The sequence below is a fragment of the Tetrahymena thermophila genome (assembly GCF_000189635.1).
Source record: "Tetrahymena thermophila SB210 genomic scaffold scf_8254459, whole genome shotgun sequence".
NCBI classification, from domain to species: Eukaryota; Ciliophora; class Oligohymenophorea; order Hymenostomatida; family Tetrahymenidae; genus Tetrahymena; species Tetrahymena thermophila.
In genome coordinates, this window is record NW_002476236.1 from 45,355 (window position 1) to 73,188 (window position 27,834).

The 27,834-nt window shown below is 24.1% G+C and overlaps 9 protein-coding genes across 9 annotated transcripts; 4 read left to right on the plus strand and 5 right to left on the minus strand. All coding sequences in view use genetic code 6, as the record gives it.

Annotated features, from left to right (window-relative positions):
- Positions 1-1,597: 1,597 nt before the first annotated feature.
- TTHERM_000529591 (transmembrane protein, putative) lies at positions 1,598-2,167 on the minus strand (the record flags this gene model as incomplete). The annotated part of the gene is made up of 1 exon (XM_012799544.1): positions 1,598-2,167. The coding sequence occupies one exon, from the start codon at positions 2,165-2,167 to the stop codon at positions 1,598-1,600; it is 570 nt and encodes a 189-aa protein (XP_012654998.1).
- A 1,123-nt stretch (positions 2,168-3,290) lies between these two features.
- On the minus strand, positions 3,291-5,046 carry TTHERM_00529610 (aldo/keto reductase family oxidoreductase; the record flags this gene model as incomplete). The annotated part of the gene is made up of 5 exons (XM_001032672.1): positions 3,291-3,439; positions 3,494-3,740; positions 3,795-4,403; positions 4,641-4,744; positions 4,812-5,046. The coding sequence occupies 5 exons, from the start codon at positions 5,044-5,046 to the stop codon at positions 3,291-3,293; spliced, it is 1,344 nt and encodes a 447-aa protein (XP_001032672.1).
- Positions 5,047-5,473: 427 nt separating this feature from the next.
- TTHERM_00529620 (DNA repair helicase Rad25) lies at positions 5,474-7,972 on the plus strand (the record flags this gene model as incomplete). Its single annotated transcript, XM_001032673.1, has 1 exon — positions 5,474-7,972. The coding sequence occupies one exon, from the start codon at positions 5,474-5,476 to the stop codon at positions 7,970-7,972; it is 2,499 nt and encodes an 832-aa protein (XP_001032673.1).
- Positions 7,973-8,855: 883 nt separating this feature from the next.
- On the minus strand, positions 8,856-10,604 carry TTHERM_00529630 (hypothetical protein; the record flags this gene model as incomplete). The annotated part of the gene is made up of 1 exon (XM_001032674.4): positions 8,856-10,604. The coding sequence occupies exon 1, from the start codon at positions 10,512-10,514 to the stop codon at positions 8,856-8,858; it is 1,659 nt and encodes a 552-aa protein (XP_001032674.3). The 5' UTR covers positions 10,515-10,604.
- Positions 10,605-10,955: 351 nt separating this feature from the next.
- TTHERM_000529649 (hypothetical protein) lies at positions 10,956-11,438 on the plus strand (the record flags this gene model as incomplete). The annotated part of the gene is made up of 1 exon (XM_012799545.1): positions 10,956-11,438. One exon carries the CDS (start codon positions 10,956-10,958, stop codon positions 11,436-11,438), a length of 483 nt encoding a protein of 160 aa, XP_012654999.1.
- Positions 11,439-11,804: 366 nt separating this feature from the next.
- TTHERM_00529650 (hypothetical protein) lies at positions 11,805-14,817 on the minus strand (the record flags this gene model as incomplete). Its single annotated transcript, XM_001032676.2, has 7 exons — positions 14,350-14,817; positions 14,017-14,210; positions 13,758-13,915; positions 12,973-13,688; positions 12,109-12,914; positions 11,969-12,056; positions 11,805-11,912 (listed from the first exon to the last, which is right to left on the minus strand). Exons 1-7 carry the CDS (start codon positions 14,662-14,664, stop codon positions 11,805-11,807), a joined length of 2,385 nt encoding a protein of 794 aa, XP_001032676.1. The 5' UTR covers positions 14,665-14,817.
- Positions 14,818-15,871: 1,054 nt separating this feature from the next.
- TTHERM_00529660 (splicing factor 3B subunit 1) lies at positions 15,872-20,751 on the plus strand (the record flags this gene model as incomplete). The annotated part of the gene is made up of 5 exons (XM_001032677.2): positions 15,872-15,875; positions 15,978-16,535; positions 16,840-17,255; positions 17,946-20,492; positions 20,602-20,751. 5 exons carry the CDS (start codon positions 15,872-15,874, stop codon positions 20,749-20,751), a joined length of 3,675 nt encoding a protein of 1,224 aa, XP_001032677.2.
- Positions 20,752-21,271: 520 nt separating this feature from the next.
- TTHERM_00529670 (SNAP receptor complex protein, putative) lies at positions 21,272-22,735 on the plus strand. The gene is made up of 5 exons (XM_001032678.3): positions 21,272-21,493; positions 21,585-21,681; positions 21,733-22,037; positions 22,097-22,179; positions 22,242-22,735. The coding sequence occupies exons 1-5, from the start codon at positions 21,330-21,332 to the stop codon at positions 22,373-22,375; spliced, it is 783 nt and encodes a 260-aa protein (XP_001032678.3). The 5' UTR covers positions 21,272-21,329; the 3' UTR covers positions 22,376-22,735.
- Positions 22,594-27,636, minus strand: TTHERM_00529680 (zinc carboxypeptidase family protein; the record flags this gene model as incomplete). The annotated part of the gene is made up of 9 exons (XM_001032679.2): positions 22,594-22,713; positions 22,783-22,858; positions 22,912-25,503; positions 25,563-25,720; positions 25,774-26,269; positions 26,416-26,732; positions 26,971-27,057; positions 27,161-27,313; positions 27,454-27,636. The coding sequence occupies 9 exons, from the start codon at positions 27,634-27,636 to the stop codon at positions 22,594-22,596; spliced, it is 4,182 nt and encodes a 1,393-aa protein (XP_001032679.2).
- Between the last annotated feature and the right edge of the window lie 198 nt (positions 27,637-27,834).

Consider the following 27,834-nt stretch of genomic DNA (forward strand, 5'->3'; position numbering starts at 1 on the left):
TTGAACCGTTTTTATATTTAAATAAACTTATTTAACTTACAACTTTTAATGTAAAAATTAATAAAAATTATCTTAAAAAATATCTTTAAATGCGTATAAATTATTCAAATAATTAATTATTAATAATATATAATTTCTTCTATGTAGGATTAAATAAATTTAATATAAATAATTTTAATTAATGATCAAAATTTACAATTTTATTTATTTTAAAAAAACTTAATTCTAGCTTGTTCTTTGTTCAATTATAAGATTGACCTGATATTCGTTTATATTAATTCTTTTTCATTTATTTTTATCAATTTATCGTAATTATAAATTAATTAATTATTAAACTTCAAACTATATTTATTTATTTACTTATTTTAAATAAATTTAACTTAAAAAATGTTTATTTTAATTTTCATAATTTATGAAATCTTTAAATCAATTTGTAGGCTTTAAATATGCTAGTTTAATAAAATTATTTTTCATGCTTTATAAATTAATTTTTAATATTAACTAAAGAGTTTATTAAACTAAACAAAAGAAAACTACAGATGTCAATATAAAGTTTAAATTCGATTTGATAAATTGTATCAACTCGAAATAGATGATTAATGTATTAATTTGTGTTTATTTAAAAGATTTAAATTTAATAAATTGAAAAAAAATATATCTATTTGAGGTATAAAATTTAATTTCTCTAAAATCCATCTTTCATTCGGAAAATATTATATTACTAAATAAATTGGAAGGTATTTTATTATAAAATGTAATAATTTTTTCAACTATTTTGAGACTTTAAACTTTTAAAAGAACCAAATTATAAATATTTTTATTAAAAGTTATTCTTGAATTCATAAAATATAAATTTTTTCTATGAAAAAGGAAAGAGTAATTAAGAATTGTAACAAGAAATTGAGTAACAAAATGAAGAAAGTAAAAATTCTGATAGATTTCTATCAAGATATCAAAATTGATTAATAGAAGAGGTAATAGAAAAAAAATAGAACGAAAATATAAAAAGAAGTTTAATAATACTATTAAATAGAAAAAAAGAAAAAATAATATATAAAATATTAAACCAATATTTAAAGTTTTTTAATTACCAAGAATTACTGCATTAAATATTAGACATAGTCAATTTTACATACAAATTTGGAATTGTTAAAAAAATAATAATAATAAAAAGTAATCAAAATCATCATAAGATTATAATAATTAATTCAATATCAAATATAAGATTTAAATACATTTAGTTTATTTTTATCTATTTAGTTTTAGTTAAATCATATGATTGCTGAGGAAATTAGGCAGCCTTAAAATGGTGATTAACATTAAGAAGATATCCAAAATGATGAAATATTTCCTGAGAGTTAGTCAACTTAGGCTTGGTAAAGTTCTAAGTGTGCTTTATCAACCTCAAACGGTAGCACATACTAAATACCTTAAAAAAAAGATAAACAAGAAGAATAATATAATAAAAATAAAATGATTTCTTATTAGATGATTCCAAAGTAGCAACTAAAGCCATTTAATTTATTTTATTTAAGAGGAGAACTATTTATAGATTTAAATTTTAATGAATTTTCAAGAATTTCGAACTTAAACTACTTCAAATAAGTTCGTAGTGCAACATATGTTAAGGAATATGGCTTTTTATATGTAGATTATTTAATAGACTCGAAGTAATTCGATGACCATTAAAGAGTAGCTAAGCTTCTAAAAAACTATAATGATGAAGATATATATGATTTAGGAGAAAAAATAGAAAAGCATGAAATAGTCCAATAAAAACACTCAGAAGTTAAATCGCAAATTATGAAATATACAAGTATAAATAATATAACTTCATAGCTTATTGCAGCAAAGAGATAAGAATTTATGCTGCTTAGAAAGGAAGTATTAAGTCATCTGCCAAAAGATAAATACTATATGTTTGTAGATTACAGCTTTGATTACTTTGACATGACTTTTAAGATGATTGGAAATGGTATGAATTAGTCATTTCTAAAACTCTTAGGATGTGATTTTAAAAGTATGTAAGATATATTGATGCGTAAAGGGATTCTTGATTTTGTAGAATCAAAATCTAAGTGGAAACTATTAAAAAGAATTGTAGATAACCTTAAATTAAGAGTAGAAACTAAACTTCACTATGAAGATAGAATAGAAATGATAACATTAGACGATATTTTAATAGATGCTAATTTCTCCTCTGACCTATATAATTGTTAAGCTAATAGAATCTTTGAAAACTTTTTTCATCCAGATTACAAAGATTACTTAATAGATAAGGGTTTTCTAGTTTTTGAGCTGCATATTACTGATTTTCATATCCTTAAAATCAATAGTATAAGATAAAAATACATTGAAGAATATGGAAAAACAGGTAATTATGAAAATATTTAGCCTCAATTTGATAATCTTTACAGACCACACTTGTTAAGTAACAACAAAAACGATACCGAATTCGATGAAAAATCCTATGAAATGGAAATAGAATAAAATTAAAGCTTCACAGACAGTGAAATTTAGAAAAAAAATTAATGTTAAAATGTAGAACTAACTTAGAATTCTCAATCAAACTTTATTCAAGAGCTAGTAACAGATATTCCCTACACAATTCAAAGCCAATACTTTTTAGATAAATTTTATAATTAAAATAAACCTCTCCCTAAAAAACAATCAGATCTATAAGATAAATTTCCAACTAAAACATGCAAATACCGTGTAATTAATTAATAAAGTTGATGCATATATTCATAAATAATTAAATCAACTACCTATTCAATTACTTTATAAATAAATAATTAATTAATTAATTAAACCTTTTTAAAGATTTATTTTTTAAATATGAATTAATAAAATCAATGAATATAGAGAGGTTTCTTATTTTCTAAATCTCCTTTATTCTATAATTATTTCAATTTTTATTATATGAGGTCTTTTAATGTTGTAATAAATCTAAAATTAGTTTATCCTCCTAATATTAATAGTTTTAAATGTTATTTTAAAATTATAAAATTATAAAATTTATGTTTTTTGTTTCTTTTTTAAATAAGAAAAGTGATTTATCAAATTTTTATTCTTATACTGTTTAAATATTTTCAAAAATAATTAAGGAGATTTCATTTAATTTTATAAAATTAATTATTTACAACTTTTAAGTAACATAAATTATAGTCGAATAAAATATTGAATATTTATTATTAAGAAGCTATAATTATTAATTTTATGTTTTCTTTATAAAATAAATTAGTTTTTGTAATTCTTACAAAAAATGAAACAAATATATTTTAGAAACATCAACTAATATTAACAGTTTCTTCTATTTCTTATTCTCTCTTAGAAGGTATGAGGAATTCCCAAAATTTATCTTCTGAAAGCTTAGGATAGACAATAACTTCTAAATTTTTCTTAACATTTCTGTTAGATTTTTGCCCAATTAAGGTACCTTAGAAATTAAATGAGAAATTAAAGAATAATTTTATAAAAATTTATTTATTACTGATGATAGCTGGAGATGGAATTGATCTTACAAATTAAAGATGTTTGGCACCTTGATTAACGCATTAGAATACATCTTTAGGTAAAGGACAGTTAATCATAGCACCTTACATAAGTGGAGATGAAGTAATAATATTAACTTATAATTCTCTAGCTACTTTAAGTAAGAATTATTCTTGCACTTCTCCTTTTTCATTTTCATAATTTTACCATTTTTCAGAAAAACTTTCAGGCATCATCACATTAACCTTATTACAAAAAATAATAACTTTTATAAAGAAAAACCTTTTTAATTATTTTACTGGCAATTATATGTAACGTAAACCATGGTTTTTACCACCTACTTTTTCTGCTAATTTAACAACTTTTTACAAATTTAAATGTATATTTTTTTCATCTTAACGTGAGCGGAAAGCTAACCAGGTTGCTAATCCGTAATTTCTAATTTTATTTTCTTGTATTTTTTTTTCAAACAGCTCAAAAACTAAAGATAGTTTTTCAAAGAATTTATCTTCACCAATTAAAGGCATTTAGACTTCAGAAGCATTTTATAAATAATATAAATCTAAAGTTTCAACACCCAAGTTGTCAAGACTTTGATCAATGTTTTAAGACAAATAATTAGGGTTCATGCAATGACAAGCTCCAATAATATCCTCTTCAGTAATTAACTTTTTCTAAATCAAATTGTTTATAAGAACAGTACTAGGAATACCTTAATCGGCATCATCAACCAAAAAACCACCTTTAGAAGCTAAGAAATACTAATCTCTAGTAATTTTATTTTAATTTTTGAGATATCTGAGAGCAGCACCTATTGATCTTTCTGATTTTTAGTATCTAAAATTTAATGCTGTATCAATAACATTAATACCACCAGAATTAACTGAGTCTATTAAGGCATTAAACATCTAATTTATAAATTTAATATATAAATTTGTTAATTTTACTATTTTAAAAATATTTAGTAATTCTATTATATATTTATTTGCTTTTAAATATTGAATATTCCAGAAAATTTCGAGTGATTGAAATACTTTCACAACAAGAATTAGTAAATAAATTTGATTTTTGAATTGTATTTTTTAGAATCTTTGATTTTAGTGATGCAAAATCTAATATAAATATCTAAAACTTTTGATAATTACCTTCATATCATCTTCTTTATCAGGAGTACCCTAATAGCTTCCAAAACCTATACTGCTTAAAGTTAGATCGCTCTTAAAGGGAGTGCTAAAATTAGTTGGGTCAACTTTATTATTATATTAATGATTTATTTTTATATTTAAAGATAATGTATTTAAAAAGAAATATTTTACCAGAATCTTTTTTCAATTCTGAATATTTTTTAGTTCCTTCTGCTGTAGCGTATCCTACCAATTTATCAGTGTATTTAACTTTATACAATTATTCAAAATCTGATTTTCTCTAAATTAAATTGTGTTCGCTTTAAATATCAATAGTGTGGCCTTTTAATGAGAAGCATTGCTTTACTTTATTTGATAACTATATGCTGCTTGAGCTTGTAAATTTGGTGAAAATGTTTTTATACATCCTTAAGAAAATTTGTATGTTATTTGTTGCTTGATGGAACTGTTTAATAAGAGGAATTTAGCTGTTAATTACAAATTTTTCAATATCGTGAATTATTAAATAATTAATTATTTTGATTTTTTTATTTTTGATAGTATCTATAATTATGTAAAGATTTAATCTAGAAAAGTATCATTTACATTGCATATTATTTTTTACATTAATTTGTTTGTTTTTTTGTTAATAAATGCGATATTGGTTATCCTCTATAAATTATATTTTTTGATTTTGCAAAAAAGTATGCGCGAAACTCCTTAAATTTTAAATAAAAAAATAGATACATCTTTCGTTTAAATCCAATAAGCTTTATATAGCAAATATTAATTTATAAAAAAATATCTCTAAATAGAAACCATTAATTAAATTATAATATAATATCTTATTTATTATGGCTGATAAAAAGGTTAATCCAAAATCTAGAGAATAAAGTAAAAGATTAAAGTCAAACTCATAAAAATAAAATTAAAATGGCAAATAATAAAAGAATGAAGAAGGAGATGATGGCTTATTTGGCTAAAAATAAGGAAAAGCACAAGTAGAAGGAAATTAATTTCAATAATTTTATGATTACTCTACTCTAGAATTAAAAGATGATTACAGAGAAAGACCTATTTTGATATGTCCAGATGGAATAATATTTTTAGAAACTTTTAATCCTCTTTACAGGGTTGCCTATTAATTTTTAATTTCTATTGGAGAGCCTGTGTAAAGACCTCTCTCAATGCATAAATTTACCTTGACTAAGTATTCACTTTATACTGCGATGGTTTTATAGTATGAACCTAAAGATATAATTCTGTGTCTCGAAAAGCTTAGTAAGAACAAAAAAATTCCTAAAGAAGTAGAAAGATATATTACTGAAAATACATAAAACTATGGAGCTGCTAGACTATTTTTAGACGACAGTAGTTATTACTTAGATATAGATTCTTAGGTATGGACAAGTATAATAGAAAGAAATCCACATATAAAAGACCTAGTTTCACAAACATAATTTAACTTTGATAATATTATAAACTAAAATAAAGAATTGAGGGATATTTAAAAAGATCTGCAAAGCTTCTTTTAAAATATAAAAACAGAAAACAATTAATAATCTTCAAAAAAAAACTAGAAAATGATTGTTGAAGATGAGCAAGATGATGGAATTCCAGATAAAAAAAATAAATTAATGAAAAACGGTGATAGCAGTATTGCTAATTATGATGACGAAGATGAAGAAGATTCTGATGATGGTGATGATGATTTTGTTTATAATTTCATAATGAATAATAAAACAAAACGGTCTTTTAAACGTATTTAAATTATTGGAGATCATTTTGAGGTTACTAAAGCTGTTATTAACTGTAGTGTTCCTCTGATTTAAGAATATGATTTCGAAAACAAAAGCTTCAAATAACTAGAAATTGAATTAAAGCCAAAAATAAAGGTGAGATATTACCAAGAAAGAGCTTTAAAAAATATATTTATATAGAAGAAAGCTCGTTCTGGATTGATAATTCTTCCTTGTGGTGCAGGGAAAACAATTGTTGGAGTTATTGCTATCGAAAGGATAAAATAAAGTACAGTAATTATTTGTGACTCTGATGTTTCTGTGGATTAATGGAGAGATGAACTTGAGAGATGGACTACAATTAATAAAAACAAAATAGTTAGATTAACTGGTAGAATAGTGGATGAATGGCCTACTAGAACTACAGATGAGCCTATTATTGTGATTACAACATATTATATGCTTGTAAAAAAGCGTGAAGATCTTCCTCCAACTTAAATTGCTTAAAAGAGCAAAAAGAGATAATACATAGACTCAATGAAGGAAAGAAAATGGGGAGTTTGTGTGATTGATGAAGTGCATAAATTGCCAGCAAATACTTTTTAAAATGTACTTAAGCAGTATAAATTCCACTTTAAACTAGGTCTCACTGCTACTCCTTACAGAGAAGATGAAAAGATTATTAATTTATTTTATATGATAGGACCTAAGTTGTATGAAGAAAATTGGTATGATTTAGTTAGTTAAGGATTTTTAGCTAAACCCTACTGTGTAGAAATTAGATGTGAAATGTCGTAGCTCTGGATGAGCGAGTATAATAAGAAAGATTTAAAGACAGGTAAAAATTACTACAGAGGGCCATAAAGAGAGTTAATACATACAAGTAACCCAAGAAAATTTAAGACTCTTGAGTATCTCATAAAAGTTCATGAAGAAAGAGGAGATAAAATTCTAGTTTTTTGTGATAGACCAATGATAATAGATTATTATGGAAATATTTTAAAATATCCAGTTATATATGGAGATGTATCACAAGATGAGAGAAAGAAAATATTTAATCTATTTAAAGTTTCAAACTAGATAAATACAATATTTCTTTCCAGAGTTGGAGATACAGCAATAGATTTGCCTCAGGCTAACGTTGGTATCTAAATTGGAATGCATTTTAAAAGTAGGAGATAAGAAGTTTAGAGGTTAGGTAGAATCATGAGAGCTAAAGAAAACTATGATGGTTAATATAATGCTTTTTGGTATACATTAGTTTCAAAAGGAACTGATGAAACTTCCTACTGTTTAGCAAGGCAAAAATGTTTAATAAATTAAGGTTTCAAATATGAAATTATTGATGAAAAAGATTTACCATATAGTTAAAATCCTTAAAAGTTTAAGTGGATGTCTTAATTAGATGAGTCAGATTATCTTTACACATTATTAATGAATTCTGAACAAAATCAGCAAAATGGCAAAATGTCAAGTGAAGAAGAAAGCTCGAGTGGTGATAGCTCAGGATCAGATTCTGAAGAATCAGAAGGACATTTTAATATCACTACAAAAGCTGCAAACCCTTTATAAAATCTAGCACTTTACAAAGAAACATAGCTTAATAAATACTGAATTTTAATTTGGTAATTAAATTAAGACAATATTATTTAGCTATGTTATATCTAATATTGTTAAAAAATTTGTTGGTTTTCAAATAATTACTAATTCTATATATTTATTTAAAATTTTATCAAAAATATAACTACAATTTTTAAACTATGATATTATTAAAGTAAATATTTATAATTTTAGAAAAACGAAAATATGTATTTATTTGCATTTATGTTTATTTTAACTTTTACAAATCAGGTTTAAAATATTTTACTTTGTTCAAACATCTCATAAATAAGAAAGATTACAAATATTTTTGTTATGTAAGAAATTTTAAAAATATTAACAATAAAATTAGTAAAGTTATTATTTGGTTAATTAATTATCATTGATTTGTAACAAGTTTTAAACATTTCTTATGAAAGAGTATAAATTTTTTTCTTATGTAAAAATATTAACAATAAAATTAGTAAAGATATTATTTGGTTAATTAATTATCATTGATTTGAAACAAGGTTTACAAACTAAGTTTAATAAATTTTACTTTGTTCAAAGATTTATTATGAAAGAGTATAAATATTTTTGTTATGTAAGAAATTTTAAAAATATTAACAATAAAATTAGTAAAGATATTAATTGATTAATTAATTCATTATCATTGATTTGAAGAAAGGTTTACAAATCAGGTTTAAAATATTTTAGTTTGTTCAAACATCTCATAAATAAATAAATAAGAAAGATTATAAATATTTTTGTTATGTAAGAAAATTTTAAAAATATTAATAATAAAATTAGTAAAGTTATTATTTGATTAATTAATTATTTATTTTTAATTTGAAACAAGGACAAGATCACATTTTTATAATATTAATTATTTTTTATTAATAAATACACACCAATTCTATCAGATTTAATCATTTGTAACAATGTCATTAAATATTTGCTAGGAAATTAGCTATTCTATTTATTCAAAAAATGTCTTACCCTTCATCACAGAAATATTTCTATTAGATGTAAATATTCTATAAGTAAGTTCATTATCACTTGTTATTATTAGAGAAGATCTAGCTTAATTATCGTTTAAACACATAACATGATCCACAATAAAATCATCTGAGCTTTTAAACTGAGTATTTTTACAATTAATTACTTAAATTTTACTATCACATATCTTAGTATGCATTTAATCAAAAATTAGAATCAGTGTTCTCAATCCTAGAATTTCTTTAAGATGAAAAGATAATTAGAATATTTTTTATTCAGCAATTGCTCTTTGCTTATTTATACAATTTTTCCTTATACTAGAGTTCATAAAAAGCAAATTGTTGCCATCTATAACAACATCAGTAAATTTTTCATTAAAATTCTCTGTAATATTAAAATCATTCAAAGATTATATTTCTGAATATGTGATCTGTTTTATTTTGTGATGACATAATAATTGTATTTCAAAACGAGATTTATCAAGATCACCACTGTTTTTCTTTAAAATTTATATTATTTTTTTTAATGTTGCAGAACTTAACCATCCTTCTAAAGCTAAAGTCTAAAGCTACTCTTTAAAAACTTATTAATCATTTAAGCATGTTTATTTATTTAGATTAATTAGTAAAAGTGCTTTTTACACATCTCCATCAGCTTCTTTCAGGTGTTTTATAATTAAATGTTTACAAATTTTGTGTTTATAGTTCTTTTATATGATATTAATTTCGTTTTGGTACATTTACCTTTATAACTATTTTTAAATAGTTTCTTTTATGAGCTTACGTAAAACAATTTCCTCATTCCCATTTTCTTCTTTTAATAAAACTATAATTTTCGAAGTATTTCCAAATCCATTTTACTTTAAATACTCTATTTGTTTTTAATATTCCTTTTTATACAATTGTTTTAAGCAACCATTTTTGTCTTTTCTGAGAGTAGCTGCCAGCTAATCTTAATTCTAAATACATAATTATACCTTTTGTTTATCATTATTAAATATGTCTTCAAATAGTTATTGTGTGTTAGATTAGATTATTTTTAAATTACTTTTTCTATTATTCTCTTTATTACCATGGGCTTTTCTATTTACATCATTTTAAACCTGAGTTTATTAAAAATTTTGCTAGTTTCCTTGATAAAAATTTTAATTATAGTTATTTGGAGGATAATTAAAATTTTAATACTAATTATTACTAGGAAACTGTCTATTTTACTAATTATATTGATACTAAAATGAATTTTGAAGGTTTTATGGAATATATTATGCCATTTGTTACTATTCTTGAACCATTTACATGTGCATTTATTATTAATTAAATAATATTTATTATTAAAGCTATTACTAATCTTACATCATCTGATATTAAAAGTTATGTTAACTATCAATAAATTATTCCTAAGAATTTAGCATATTTTTCTTATTTTATTTTAACTCTTGCTTCAATTATTTAGCATTTTATTTCATCTAATCTTTCATAATTTTAGAGCTTTCTTTTAATTCTTTCTTTTATTCTCTCATCGCTTGCTTTAATTCTTTTTTCATAAGTTTGTAATCAAACACATCATCTTCTCTCTCCATATTTACTAATTTATAACTCAAGGCTATCTTACTAATTAATTAATTAACTAATATTTGTAGTTTCAACTCTAAAATCTAATTATTTTTTTTAGTGAGGAATATCACTTTGCCTGATCTTAATTAATTCTATATAAAGCAAACCAATTAAGATAGATAAAAATCAAAAAAAACTTTGATAAATAATAATTAAATTAATAAAAAAGATAAATATTAAATTTAAGGGAGAATCTATCTCTTAAAATGAGGAAGTCATTTGTTTTAAATATATCAAATGATTGAATCATTTATAATAGATTTCTTTCAAAATTTAGAGTTCATTTTAAGAAAAAAGATTTATTTGCATTTTAAAAAAAGTTTTTAAACTCCCCTTATTCAAGGCTCAAGTATCAAACTTACTTTTGACACCTAATTTTTTAACGAAATGTATAAAACAACATAAAAATGCTAAGCTAAATCATAAATTAAAATGACTCCTTTCAATTAAATCCATCTAACCTTACCAAAATCGATATTTTACAAAAAACATTTTTGAGAAAACTTAAGTTTTTAAAACAACGATTTATTTAATACCTTAGCAGTAAAAACTGTCATTAAATAAATAAATAATCCATCACTATTGTAAAATATTGCGAGGATTTTGTGAGGAAATCCCTAAATGTTATTGTTCTTGTATCTAGTAATATATAATTAGTATTTTTTAAAAAGTAGGTAATAAAAATAGAAAATCTCTGCTATGCCATGATCTCTCCTTCCAATCCTAAAAGAAAACAAAAACTAAATGAAAGAAATAAAAAATTAATAAAAATAAAATTTAAAAAAATACAAATAAATTTAAATTTCAAATAAATAAAATAAAAAAACAAATAAATAAATAATAATAAAAAAATAAATAAGAAAAATAAAAAATAAATAATTAAAAATTGAATGAAATTAATGAAACTTTTAATTTTAATGTGCGATAATGTATCAAGCATACATTTGAATTTGTAAATTTAAAAAATAGTTATTATTTATAATTTGAAATTCAAAATATAAAAATAAATAATAAGTTTAATTAATTCATTCTATTTAAAAGTATCATTTTTTGAAAAAATTAGTAACTGAATTTTATAAAATTTAATTTGTAATTGCTTACCTTATCTTATTTTAATTTAAATACACAATTAAATGCAAAAATGAAATTGCTTTTAAAAAATGTATAAATATTTATTATAAAACATTGCTTTGATTTAATCTGAGTTGATGTAAAAACATAAATTCATACAAATCGTAAATAAAATTATATTTTTTTCAATAAGGCTAATATGGTTTTTTTAATGAGTTATTTTAAGATTGCATATTTTAGGTTGAAATTTAATTTGCTGTTTTAATGGCTTCATGCATGCTTCTGAGCTTTTACTATTTTAAAGTTTAATAAAGTTTTATAATAGAAAAATAAATTTGAAATTAATTACTTCTAATCTCTTTTTTTCTTCTTCTAATTTTGATACTCTTGTTCTTAAATCTCTATAATCTTAGCCAAGTTCTTCAGAGTTTACAATACTTTCAAATAAAATAAAAATAAATTTAAATCAATAACAACAAAAATATTTACCCAGTTTATTGCTTAAGAGTTAAATTTACAGAACGTAATTTATCTTTAGTCTTTTTTTATTAAGTCAATTACTTTCTCATGTCATCAAGCTCTTAATCTTTTCTAACATTTTAAGAATTGAGTTCTCCGTTTTCGCCCTAGACAAATCCTAGCTTTTCTCTAGTGTGGGTTAGAATTTAAATAGTTGTAGTGTTTTTCTTTTTTAATTTGTGTAATTCTTCGTTTCTTTCCTCAATTTTTTCATTCAAAGTTTAATTTTCAATCTTCAATTATTCAAAATCAATTAAATGAAGACCCTCAGCTAATTCTTCTTTCTTTTTTAATATTTTTTGATTTTTCACATAAGCGTTTCTTAAACGAAGAATTTAAAGACGGAGTTCTTAAAGTTCTTTTGATTTTTACAACTCTGCCTTTTCCCACTCATTAATTTGTTGCTCAGGAATAGGTTTATCAGTACGAGAATTAGCAGCCTTTTTAGCTACTTCTCTCTTTAATTCTAGAAAAGCATACTTAATTTCGTTACATTTTTTTTACTTTTACTCAAGCTTCTTTTACAATTCCTAAGACATTTAATTATATCTAGTTTAAGTTTACTTCAAATCTAAACGGATCTAATGAACATGAGCTAATGTATTTAAGTACTTATGTTCGTTCATTGCAGTTTCATTAGACCTATCTACAAAACCATCATTTTTATTTTTGAGGAGCTTAATTTCCTCTTATAGTTTATGATTTTATAGCATAAATTCATCATGCTACCTCTAAGCCTCTGTTATTGCCATTTCAAGTTCTTACCTAATTTCTTTCTATAAATTAAAATTGACATTATTTTAAAAATTTCTTCATTTGAGTCAATTAATTTACATTAGATATTGTGTCTTGTTATTGTTAGGCAGCTTGTTGGTTTTATTCTTACTCTGCATGCATAGAATCATGGTGTTTATCCTTATCAGATATATCAGACTATGAGTTGAAATCGTCTTAACCGTGTTCATCGTCGTCATATTACCCATCTCCATAATCCTTGCGTGATTGCTTTAGTCTTTTTGCATCATTTTCTTCACGTTCTTTTCTTTCTTACTCTTCGTGAGCTAATATTTCTTGCTCTTTACGAATTCTTTCTTTTTCATCTTCAGCAGCGTACTTTGGATCTGGATAAATTTAAAATGGAGTACGTAATCTTAATTGAAGATGCTTATAAGTTAATTTTTCATTTTTGCTTTATTTCTTTTTATATGGGATTGAATCTGGAGAAACACGAGTATAATATTCAATTGCCATTCTATCTTAGTTATACAGTTCTAGTTCAAAAGAGGCCATCCATTCTTAAGTGGAACGCGTATACTCAATAAATTCGGGTCCAACACCTTTAATGTCTTTCTTTTAATCATCCACATTCATAATTCTGATTGCATAAATACCAAAGTTTTCATCAAGCATTTTACCCCTGATTTCTATTTTATTTTATTCTGGTTATGATATCTTTTAGATGCATAAGACTTTTTCTGAAAGAATCAGTACAACAACAATTTGTATTTCATCAAAAAAGACTCCTATACCGATATGATTATTTGCAGGATCTATTTATTATTTTTTAAACAATAATTATCCAATAAATATTCAGTTAATAATAAATTGAAGATTAATACTTAATATAATTCTTTTTTCTTCTTCACTTTCTAAAAAGAGATAACCAATTTCCATAAAATAATCATAAATATATTCTTTAGTGATATCTGCATCTGGCTCAAACTTAGCTGTTATATGACAAAGTTCACATTCTCCTAAATTATTATACCTGACTTTTCTAATAATATCCAAAAATAATTTTTAAATTTTTCATAATTATAGTTTTAAAATAAATTAGAGTGATTTATTTTAAAGTAAATATAATTAATATATTTTTACGCATTTTCATAAAAATCTTAATTGTGTTCATTATTGACGAGATATTCTGAGTAGTATTAAGAAATATTGTTAGTTGTTAGATCAATATAAACTGGCTATAAATCTCTATGTCTTCTTTCTAAATTTATATTATCTAATAAATCTCTACGAATTTTTCTTAAAGTTTCATCGTCTGCTTCATAATTTCCACTAATCTTTATATAAAATTTAAAACAATTTAGCAAAAATATAAAATTTGAACTTTAAAAATTATTTGTAAAATATTTTTAATTAGTTTAAGAAAAAACTTTTGAAATTTTAATTGTATTTAAATCATTTATAGATATATTTTACCTCGCTATTAACTCTTCTATCATATCTATCTTAATGCATTTCATTAACTTGATCATGTCCTTACTATTGGCTATCTTATTGACTATCATATTCATTTTAATTTCCATCATAATCTTAATCACCATACTCTTCTCCATAACCTTCTCCTTCCTAACCTTCTTCATAGCCTTCTTCATATTATCCTCCTTCCATATTAGAATCTAATAATCCCTGTCTTTGCATTTCCATCATATATTACTGCATTTGACTTTCTGTTAATTATTCAGGGTCTATACCTTCAAATTAGGAAGGCATCTCACCATCTTCGCTTGCCATTTTGTATAAATAGGGTACTTAATTTCTTGCAATTTCAATTGATTGTTGAAATAAATCAGAATAAATATTATCTTTTGATTGAAATTAATAACAATATTTCTAATTATAACTAATAATTAGCCTTATTATTTTTTTATTTATTATAACTATTTAATGAATAAGTTATAAATTGACTTTAATTTATTAACTAAATATTTTTAATAAACATTCAAATCTTTTTTAAAACAATCTTTAAAAATTAAAATTTACTTCTAAATTCTATTAAAAAAATTAATTTTAATTCTAAAATAAAATAATAATTTTTATGATCTTCTAAGCAATTTAATTAAAATTAAAAATTTCATCACTAAGATTAGGTTTTAAATAGTTAAAATTGAATTTTTTTTCTTCAAAAAACCCAAAATTTATTTAAATCTGTAAATTATTTTGAATTCAAAAAAAAAAAATGTAAAAGTCGAATAAAAGTTATCTTGATCATTCAATTGTCAAATAAGTAATTTTTTAAAATAAGAAATATACTTTGTATCTAATTTTATCATAATAAATTATTTAAAACAAAGAATAATTTTGATAAACAAAGAATTAAATAAAATATATTAATCTAAATTTTATTATTTCTTATTTCTTTGATAAATATAGTAAAGAATTTGATTAATTCGAGTTTAATTAAATTAATTTGTCTATTTTTTTAAAAAACATCAATAAGATTTATACTCTTTAACAAATAAACAATGAACACTTGGTTTAATAATTGCTGAATTTAACTTTTTAATCAGTGTTTCTCTAAATCGGTCATCTTGAATTTATTAAAATAAATGATCAAATGAAGTGTATCAATTATTACTTTCATTTTTAAAACAAATTATAATTAGAAATTCCTATTAAAAAAATATTTTAATATTAATTATGCATTAATATGATCTATTACTTATTGAAGATTATATAATTTTAATTAAAATTGAAGGAACATGCTGTCTATATTCATAAAATAAAGTGGATTATAAATTATTCTGTCTATGTAAATCTTATTTAATTATACATACATTTGATTAAGGTAGTTATTAATAATTCATAATTTAATAAGAGGAGAAAGACGCAAAAAAATATAATTTGTTTATTATTAATTAAAACCTAAAGAATAAATTGTAATTATAAGAAGGATTGATTCTTTTGGTCATTAATCAAACAAGAAACTTAGATATATTAAATGAGTAATAAATATTCTATTTATTCAAAATAACTTTTACATACAAATCAATAGAGATTTTATGAGCTAGATTAAACGTATACTAATAAGTATTTTGTATTAATAGGTAATAAAGGTAGCTCAAATCAATTCGTTGATGATGATGGAAGAGAAATTCCAGGATAAAAGCCAGTCAAAAAAAGATTTGCATATAATGCTCCGGAAGAATTAATAGAAGAAGCAAAGATGTAAGGAGCAGATAACGATGATAATGATGATTTATTCAAAAAGAGTTAACAAAGAGTTACTGATACTCAAAATTCATATCAGTTAAGACAATAAAATAGATAACTTTAGTAAAAGAGTTATGATGCATTTGCTGATGGTGGTAAATCGCCAGATGAGAATTCAATTAAATTTTCAGAGAGATTAAAGGAATAAAAGCTTGAAAACGAAAGGGTAGCGTTAGAATAAAAAATAGTTAAAGAAGCTCAATAAGCTGAATACAATAGTAAGTTTTCAAGTGTACCAACCTAAGTAAACTAAAATGCACCTTTAAGATAAGCTAACACTTCAAAAGGTTCATCCAAATTTAGTGATGTTGATACCGATACTTCTTTTTCAAGTGGCGCTATGTCTGCTAACAGAATGGGATCAAAATGGGGAGAAACTCCTAAGAGATAAAGTAATCATTTTTACTTACTTTATTGAATATTAAATTTCAGTTGATTTTAAAAATATTTCATTTTTTTTAAGATCAAATCAAATTAATTTTTAAGAATGCCTCAATATTTATTTCTGAGTCATTTAAAAATAAATAGATATATAAATAAATAGATAGATAGATACTATTTATATTCAAAAGTATTTAAATTAATACTTTCTTTAAAAAGATATCTCATGAAAGATTTTTTAAATTTGATTTGATTTGAACAAATTTTTTTAATATATTCAGAATTTTTAAATTAATTTTATTTTTTATAAAAAAGGTGGTTTTGAACAATCTACTCCTGTAAAGAGACAAAGATGGGATATGACACCTTAATAAAGTGGAGGTTTTGGATAAACTCCTTAAAAAGTTGGTGGTATGTTTGGTGAAACACCTACACCTGGTCACTTAATCTAAGGTACACCAAGCAGATTTGGTGAAACCCCTACTCCTAAAAGAAGTACCACACGTACTCGTTGGGATGAATAAACTCCTAAAAATATATAAACACCTTTAGGAGGTTATATGGGTATTACACCTACTCCTGGTGGTTTATATACTCCCTAAAATCAACCCAATTTAACTCCTGAATAAATTATGAATCTTAAATAATTACAAGCTAATGAAATGAGAAATAGACCTCTCACTGATGAAGATCTTGATCAAATGTTACCTGGACCTGGAGACGGTTATGAAGTAAAAATTCTTTTCACTAATTCACTAACATAAAATTATGAGAGTAATAATCGAGTAGACTTGAAAAAATTTTTCTATCTTAAAAAATATTATTAAATAATCAATTTTATTTTTATTAAAAAAATAAAATCAGTAAAAATAAAAAAAATATTTTAATTTTAATTTAAAATAAATGCTTTCGTTGTCGTGATAAAAACACTTCTTTTATAAAAACCTTAGCATTTTCAACAGAAACCCTCTCAGAGAGCAATTAGAAAATATTTTTATCCTTTCTCCTATTAATTATCTCCATGGTTAGATACATCTAAGTCTATATGTATATGGAAAATTTGACACAAGTAAAATATGTGAAAGGGAGATCAACAAACTAGAAACATTGAGCGATTGATGATGGTTGAAGAAAAGTAGGAGAGATAAATTTAAAATAATGTGGATATGTTAGTTCTTTATGATCTATATAAAAATAAGAATAAAAGCAAAATAAGTTATATGAATAATTAAAAAAACAACATTTTGAATATTTGAAGCTTTCATATTCTCAAAAAAAATGCACCCAATTTGCTATTTAAGTTGGCAGATAAACAAATAGATAGATCTAATGAATCATCATCTAATCTAACTCGATTATAACTCCACTCTTTTGACTTTAAGTAGCTTTTATTTAATTTTTTTTTTTATTAATTTAAATAGATTGTTAAACCACCAGATAGCTACAACCCTCCTAAAAATATGATGAGATAGTTTTTAATGTCATAATAAACTCCGTCAATGACACCCATGGGTTATTAAATCCCTGATGAAATGACTAAGCCTATTGAAGTTCCTCAATCTCCAAGCATAAATGGTTTGCCTTCAATTAAACCTGAAGACTTGGCTTATTTTGGAGAGTTATAAAACCCTGTCAATGAATCAGAGTTAACTCCTGAGGAATTGAAGAAGAGAAAAATAAAAGAATTATTGCTCAAAATTAAAAGAGGTACTCCTTAAATGAGAAAATCTGCTTTACGTTAAATTACTTAAAATGCAAGAGAGTTTGGTGCTGATCTTTTGTTTAACGATATTTTGACTTTGCTTATGTCTCCAACACTTGAAGTACAAGAACGTCACTTGCTTGTTAAAGTCATTGATCGTATTCTCTACAAATTAGACGATTTAGTCCGTCCTCATGTGCATAATATTTTGGTCGTTATTGAACCCTTGCTTATTGATGAAGATTATTACGCTCGTGTTGAAGGTCGTGAAATTATTTCTAACTTAGCTAAGGCTGCCGGTTTACCTACTATGATTAAAACACTCAAGCCTGATATTGACCATAATGATGAATTCGTACGTAATACAACAGCTCGTGCATTTGCCGTCGTCGCAAGTAGTTTAGGTATTTCATCTATGTTACCTTTCTTAAAGCCTGTCTGCAAAAGTAAAAAAAGTTGGTACACCCGTCACACTGGTATTAAAATCGTTTAATAAATTGCTATCTTGATGGGTTGCGCTATTCTTCCTCATCTTCGTTCACTTGTTGAAATTATTGAGCTTGGTTTAAAAGATGAACAAAATAAAGTGAGAACAATTACAAGTCTTGCTCTTGCTGCCTTAGCAGAAGCTGCTACTCCTTATGGTATCGACGCTTTTGCTAGTGTGTTAATTCCTCTTTGGGAAGGTATTACATAGTACAAGGGTAAAAGTTTAGCTGCCTTCCTTAAGGCTATTGGCTTTATCATTCCATTGATGGATGCTGACAGAGCTCTCGAATACACTAAAGAAGTAATGGAAATATTGAAAAATGAATTTTCAAATCCTGAAGAAGAAATGCGTAAAATTGTATTAAAAGTAGTAAAGTAGTGTGTTAGTTGTTAGGGTGTTGATGCACAATACGTCCGTGAGCATGTTGTACCAAAGTTTTTTGAACAATTTTGGGTATCTCGTATGGCAACTGATAAGAATTCTCGTTAACTTATTGATACTACTATTGAAATTGCTTCCAAAGTTGGAGGTGCTGAAATTCTTGAAATTATAGTTCCTCACTTAAAATCAACTAGTGAAGCTTATCGTAAAATGGTCATGGAGACTATTGAAAAAATAGTAGCAGCCCTTGGTGTTTCTGACGTTGATAACGCTTTAGAATAATAATTAATGGATGGTATCATCTCTGCTTTCCATGAACAAAATAGTGAAGATACTGGTACCATGCTTAATGGTTTCGGTACTTGTGTTAACGCTTTAGGCTAACGTGCAAAGCCTTATTTCTCTTAAATTTGTGGTATTATATAATGGCGTCTGAATAACAAGAGTGCTCGTGTCCGTCAATAAGCAGCTGATCTAATTTCTCGTATAGCTTCTTGTATGAAGAATTGCAGTGAAGAGAATAGACTTGGTAATTTAGGTCTTTTGTTGTATGAGAGTTTGGGTGAAGAATATCCTGAAGTCCTTGGTTCTATCCTTGGTGGTTTGAAAGCAATAGTAAATGTCATAGGTATGAATAAAATGACACCACCAATAAAAGATCTATTACCTCGTCTTACTCCAATTTTGAAAAATAGACATGAAAAAGTTTAAGAAAACTCTATTGATTTAATAGGTAGAATTTCAGATAGAGGAGCTGAGCATGTTTCTCCTAAAGAATGGATGCGTATATGTTTCGATTTACTTGATCTTCTTAAGGCACATAAAAAGGGTATTCGTCGTGCTACAGTCAATACATTTGGTTATATTGCTAAAGCCATCGGTCCATAGGATGTTTTGGTTACTTTATTGAATAACTTGAAGGTCTAAGAAAGACAACTTCGTGTTTGCACAACAGTAGCTATTGCTATCGTAGCAGAAACATGTGGTCCCTTCACAGTCCTCCCTGCTTTGATGAATGAATATCGTGTCTAAGAATTGAATGTTTAAAATGGTGTATTAAAATCTTTATCATTCATGTTTGAATATATTGGAGAAATGGCAAAGAATTATATTGCCGCTATAATTACTCTTCTAGAAGATGCCTTGGTAGATCGTGATCCAGTTCATCGTCAAACTGCAGCCTCAGCAGTAAAACATTTAGCTCTTGGTGTTTCCAATCTTGGATGTGAAGATTGCTTAATCCACTTACTCAACTTCATTTGGCCTAACATTTTTGAAACATCTCCTCACGTCATCACCGCTATGACCGAAGCTATAGATGCCCTTCGTGTTGCATTAGGACCTGGAGTCATATTACTTTATCTTCTTTAAGGATTGTATCATCCAGCTAAAAGAGTAATCAATTTTTTATTCAGCTTTAACATTTGAATTTAGAAAGTTTTTTGCAAATTCTTTCTACACTCAAGAAGAATTATATTTCATTCGTTTTTTTTTTATGATATAGGTTAGACAAGTATATTGGAAGTTGTATAACATGATATATGTTGGAAGTTAAGATGCTCTAGTTGCATTTTTCCCAACACTTGAAGATGACGAAGGAGAAGATAGAAAACAGTATTCATACTCCAGAAATGAACTGCAATTAATGCTCTGAAAAAAGTGAAATAATTGTTATTTTATCATTCATATATTCAAACAAGAAAATATACATTCGAAATGACCAATGGCATTTATCGTATATAAATTGTTTGAAATTTTAATTAACTGCGAAAGCTTTTTTATTTTTGATATAAAATTATTTTAAAAATCAAATGAAAAATCATTTAATGAATGTTTTATCTATTTAGTGATGGTTATCTAGGAAGTAATTTTAATCTATTAATTCTAAATAGTATTCATGCAAATTTAGTTTAATATTTATTTATTATATTATTATTTTATTACATATGTTATATTTTTAAATTAATTTTTTAACATTAATATTGATTGTTTGATTAATTGTTTTAAAATAAATAAATAAAAATATTTGATTGTGAAAAAGAAATTTTAAAATGTTAAATAAATTAAATAAAATCACATTTTTAAATTGTATATTCTTAATACTACATAATTAATTATTTAGCACTATACATACATATGGTTATAATTAAGTAATCACTTAAAAATTATAAAAAATTAAAGATATTACAATTTAGTTTATTAAAATTTATCGATTATTTATTATTAAAAATTATGATGCAATCTTCATATGAAGAAAAAAAAAGCTAAACAACTACCTCATTTGATTGGGAACATGTTAAAAAAGAATATAGAAGACTGAATACAAATATTGAATCTCTAATTTCTAGTGTATAAAATTATTTACTAACAACATCCAAACAGTTTTCAGATATTCAGTAATCTATTTATTGTTGTTGAAAGCAAGTATCAATTATCAAGCATTTCGAAATAGCAACTCTTAAATTATTAATAATATTAACAAATCAGAAGTAGTAAAAATTCCATAAGCCATTCTGAATCTTCTTTTGATATTCCTAAAAATGTAGTTAACTGCTTTAACTAAATAAAATCAGATATTGATGAAGTAATTCTTTTTCATTTTATCCTCATTTTAAGAATTTCTAAAATTAAAAAGCTTGAGGTTCTTCTTAAAAAGTGCTTAGCATTTAAACAGCTATAGCCTTCTTAAATGTCGATTATAAAAAGATACAAAGAGATATTGGACGACCAAAAAAAAGAGTTTAGAAGAATTTAAAATGGAATTTAGTAGAACTCAGATAAAATGAAGTTATTTGCCTAAGTGCAGTTAAAAAAAGATAAAGACTTGGAAACATATGACGAAGAGGAAAAACTTCAGTAAGATGGTGACGATTTAGAGCAACATAAGCAAAATGCAGTTAGCTTAAATAAAGGATTAAGCACATCTAATTCTATTATACAGTAAAATAAAAAAATGATTAAACTAAATAAATATTATATAAAAATAAAAATTAAATTAGAATAGCATAATAAGTTAGAAGCTCTTTAAATTTCTAGACGAATTTATTAAGTAGAGCAAATTAATAAGTTGAAAATATGAATAGTAAATATATAAATTAATATAATGGCTTTGTTTAATTGAAAATATTTTTAAATTAAAATTAGAATAAATTCCAGGAATGGGAGATTTAGTTAATGCTATAAAGAGAGCAAAACATAGAAGAGTATTAATATACTATGCAGTTATAATATTTTGTATGATTATCATAACATACTAAGTAATTTCTAGTAGGAAATGAATAAATAATAAAACAAGTAATTAAATTAACAAATAAAATATCTTAATTTTAAATAAAAAAATAAAAATGTCTTCTGTCTTTTTACATAAATTAGTTAATGAATGAATTGCTTATTACATATAATTTATAAATATTTCATCATATCTATTTTTATTGAAAATTTTAAATAATAATTTTTATAATGAGAAATATAGATTTTTATTTATTTATTTAATCATTCAATATTTAGAAGATTTATGCTGATTTGTGAGTTATAACTTGTTATTACTTAAATCTTCTTCTGTATATTATTATTTGCAAGTCTCTTTCAAATCTGGCAGCTTAAAATCATTCTAATTCTTTTTTTTAAATTATTTATTTAAAAAAGTTTTTCAAATAAAATTGGAATTCGCTATAAATAAATTTACTTGTTATTTTTTTGGAGAACTGAAAATATTAATTTATCTAACAAAATGTTCATCTCCTCCTTCACTTTTTCTGCTTCTTGATGATTTATTTAAGATTTAAATTGTTATTTGTTAAAATATTTAATTTACTTGTTAATGCTATTATTATTATTCAGTTCATCTGAGTTTATATTGTTAATTTGCTACTTTCTTTCTGTCTTTACCACTCCTTGCTTCACTATACCAGGAAAGTTTTAGAATATCCTACTTATTGCTTCACATTACTTAACCTCATTATCTAAATTTAAACTAATCATATCTTGATTAGCTATAACTTTATTGTAATTTGAATAATTAACACTTTATTGTTAATTATTACTAAAAATCATATCAAAAATTTTATTGCCTTTTGAAGCTTAATTGTTTTTCTTTTTAACTGAGTTAACTGTAGGGGAATCTTTTTTTTTGTATGTTGATTATTGTAAAATTGTTTTGGGATTTTGTGAGAAATTTAAAGGTTTGTAAAAATTTTATTGGTTTTATTGTAAGGTTTTTTTAATTTAGCTGTTTTTGTTTTAATTTTATGTATTATTTATTCCATATTATGTGTTTGTTGCACTTGAAAAACTGGATTAGGGTCCACTCTACTGGGGAATATCCATTACATTAAATATTTTTAGTTATTTTACTTATTATTTTTCTTAACTTGATTAATATTGCAAATTTTAAGTTTCGCCTTCATTATTTGTCTATTTATAATAGTTTGTATTTTCAAATATTTTAATGTCTGTTTGATTGGGGCTATCAGATATCTAATCATGCATTAAATTTAGAGTATCTGATAATCTAATTATTTTGTTGCTTCTGATTTCCCTTTAACTTGATTAGTTACTGTAGTTTAAAGATATTCTCTTTTCTACTTAATCTTATTGGTTACTCAGATATTGCTGATGAGTAATTTAATCATTTTTTACAAGAAGATCTGTTTTGGAAGTTGAATTAAGATTCTAAGAATTACCATTCAGTAAATATCCAATTAAATTGCTTTAGCTGCGTTAATTACTTTATTTGGCATTCAATCCTTGAATTATTTTTTCTTCCTCTACACATGCATTATTATTTGGCTAAACTACATTTTTTGGATTAGATATACTACTGTAGTTATATTATGTCATAGAATGGTAGTTTTTATAATGTCCTTATGGCACATTTTCCCTTTTTTAGATTAATTTACTTGATGATGGGTGATTGCTACTTAAATGAGAATCATATTAGCTTATAAATGATTAAGCATCACTTTTTATTTACTATTTATCAATTAATCTCTAAGAAACAATAAGTTTTTTACTATTTAGTGCTTGATTTATCAATTAAATCTGATTATGACAAGACAACTATTAATTCAATCCATGTTATTTAGAATAAAACATGCCTTATTCAGATGGTTTATAAAACTACTTCTCAATTCCTTGTATATTTAAAGATGGTAAATCATTTTATTGCTATTCTATTCCATTTAAAGAAGACATTCTGAATTACCTAGTCCTTTCATTGATATTGTTAGCAATGATACTTTTTTATTAGTCTTTCTTTTTAGATACTTTGAATAGTTCAGTGTTTTAAATTTAATTTCCATTTACTTATTTATGTAAGGATAGCTGTAACACATTGTTGTTTTTTGTAATTTCAGAAAGATATTATTCATAATTTTTTCTCTTCTTTTTTTTAGATAAAGAGTTTTAATTTGGGCGCACAATAGGATCTTCTTCGTCAATTTTATAAAATTTTTTTTCACTGTTCGATATGTGTTAGCTTTGTTGATTTCCTAAAAATATAAATGATACTTAGTCGTTATTAATATTTTACTATTAAATTTGAAAATTTTATTTATTTATAGGAGGAATATGGCAAATCATGCTCATATGATGAGATTATTTTTTTGGGCTTTCAGACTTGGATAAAATTTTGTTATGCTAATGTGAGTTCTAGCTAGTATTATTATTATCTTGATAATCTTCTTTTGCAATATCACATTTTTCTATTTCATGAATGCTTTTAAATTCAAATTGTGTAACTTAATTTTTTTAACTCTGGCTGTTTTCATCATCCTCATTGAAGTTTGACAATCTTTCAATTTCAGTATTATAATTATCTTTTTAAGTACTTAGAAGTCCAAACCCATTTTTGTTATTCTAGCAATTGTAATCATCAGTGTAATACTCTTCAATATTTGAACAGCTTATTATCCTTTTTTCAAATATTCTTGATTTAATTTGAAAATATTTATTTTATCTTTTATTCTGTTAGTTATTATTCTATTTGGAGTTCTCAATACTAACATATTTATGTAAAAAATTCCCTAACAATAGCTCAGGCCACTATGTATTTTTAAACAAAGTACTATCAAAATTAAATACTTTTTTTCTTTCAAACTCGCTAAAAAATGCTTCCTGAATGAATTCATTAAATTTTCTTGCTTTTTTATATGCTAATGGATCTTTCCTAAATCTTTCTATTCTTGCACAGTCCCACCCAATACTTCGCCTTATATTATCTATAGTTTTATATGAACTATTTGGTATCCTTGAATATGGATTTTTCTCAAAAATATCTAATATAGTGACTAAAATAGCTTTCCCTACATCTTAATATAATATAGGAACAAATACTGGAGGCTCTTTTTTTCCCTTATATATTTCTGATTGGTTGTCTTCTGCAGGATCATAATCAAATCCTAGAACACTAAAAAGTAATATAATTTTTTATAAAATTTTTAGAGAATTATTTTAATTAAACTTTACTCATTAATTTTAAACTCTGCATTTGATGCAGGTGGAAGATAATTTAGTTGAGTTGCTTGATGAAACCCGCATTCAAGAGTGTATGCATGTATAATTTTTGTAATTTAATGCACCTATACTCTGCCACAACCTTCTTTTGTCATTTCCTCGAACTTATCCTTTTTTTATATTCAGATGTTAAAAGTGCTTTAATAATAAAAAAAACATTTACCCTTGCCTTCATATGTTTTTTAGAAAAATTGCAAAAATTGTATTCAAAATTTTTGCAATTCATAGAGAGTATCTTAGCAAATGTCTAATTTTCAATTTACATTACTATGTCATCGCATGCATTACCATAAACAAAATGACCTTTCTTTCCTGCATGAGCATGTAAATCAATATAAAAAAATAATCTTTTATCTTCTTACAAATATTCTACAAGTTTTTTTATCGCATATATTGAAGGTTGCTTTTATGGATCTGCGATTTTATAAAATCTGTTTAAGTTATTGTTAAATGTATCCATTCTATAGTGTCCATTGTATACTCCATCAGGGTTCAGCATAGGTACTATCAAGAATACAAAGAATTATCTTAGTAAAGCAGACCTTGAATCCTTTTTATTTAAAAGGAACTTAATCATTCCTTCTAAGGCGTAGCTACTCGGAGTTTCTCCAGGGTGAACTCTGCATGTAATCAATATATAAGGCTTATTAGTACGAAATCTTTATTTGAAATATACAAAAATATATACTAAAAGCTTAAACATGAATTCAATAAAATAAGAATATTTTTTACAAAATTTATGATTCATTAAAGCTTTTTTGTATAAATATTTTGATATGTATTGATAAATATTATAATGCAGTACCTTTTTGCTCTAGTTTCTTTTTCTCTAAATGGAAATAAAGGCTATTAAAAATATTCTTCTTATTTATCAAGTATACCATCTTGTGAAGATATTGTTAATAAGTGAACATCTCTTTACTAAGTGCTCTAAACAATAACTTCTGAATGCAAATAAATGTCTTAATCATTAGAATAGTCTTCTTACAATTTTTTAATCATATCTATACATCTTTGATACTCATAAGGGTAAGAAAAACAAAAGAATACTTCATCTTATTCGCTATTCTCTTGATCAAAAGTGTACTCAAATGTTAAAACGAGATAATTCTTGGCAACCATCTAATAAAATTTAATTGTATTTGATAAAAAATCTAAAATTAAATTAATTTAATAAATAATAATAACCACTAATTATAGTTAAGAAAGTAGTTGATTTAAATAAATCTTACAAGTAATTTATTTTTTAATAAATATTAAAAGTAAGAGGACTGTCTGTTTATATAATTGATTGATTAAATAATAACTACTTTTCTTTATTTACTTATAGTTTTAAGAAAGAAATATTTAAACAAAATACCTAAATATTCACTTCTGTCTGTAGTCGCTAATACTCGCCATCTTTATTTATTTTATAGACAGGTTTATACTAGTTACAAGCTTTATTCTTATTATATATATAAGTTTTAATGTTAGATGTTTATTAGCTTATATGGCTCAAATGAAGCAAACAAATAAAAAGATTTATTTATCTAATAAGCATATTTTACATTCCATAGAGACCATAATATATGGATCTGTTAAATGTTCAATTTTATAGTTTATTCCTTTTTGAATCCTTTTACACTAAAATAAAACCAACTCTTAGAGTATCCTTCTTGGTCTGTTCCTTAATCTCTATCAGGAGAAGTAAAAATATCATACTATTTATCATAATTAACAAAATAACTCTTCAGTAATAATTTAATAATAGTTAAATATTTAAGTAAGGCTGTAATGATATAAAATTATTCTTTCTATAATGAAACAGTATATAATATTTTGAAATAACTAAATAAATTACCTCGAAATTAGATTTTTAAATTACTCTTCCACAATTACCAGAGTCAAAATCGCTATTAAAAACAACTGTCATTTCAGACTATCCATCTAAATTTTCTAATTTGAACTCAAAAGTATTATGCTGCGGAATTTATGTTGTTTTTATTTAAATGGCTTATTACTATGTTTAAGCAGTATCATTCATTCTATATATATAATCCTGCGATATTACAAAATTAAAATATCAGATATATTTTGAGAAATGAGAGTTAGTAGAAGATTCTCACTCTCAGATAAAAATTGTTAGATAATAAAGCTTTTGTGAATTAATTTGTTATCTTCTTTTTTATCAGAATAATAGCTATTAGATATAAAAAATTGCAATTATTTTAATTTCATTGAA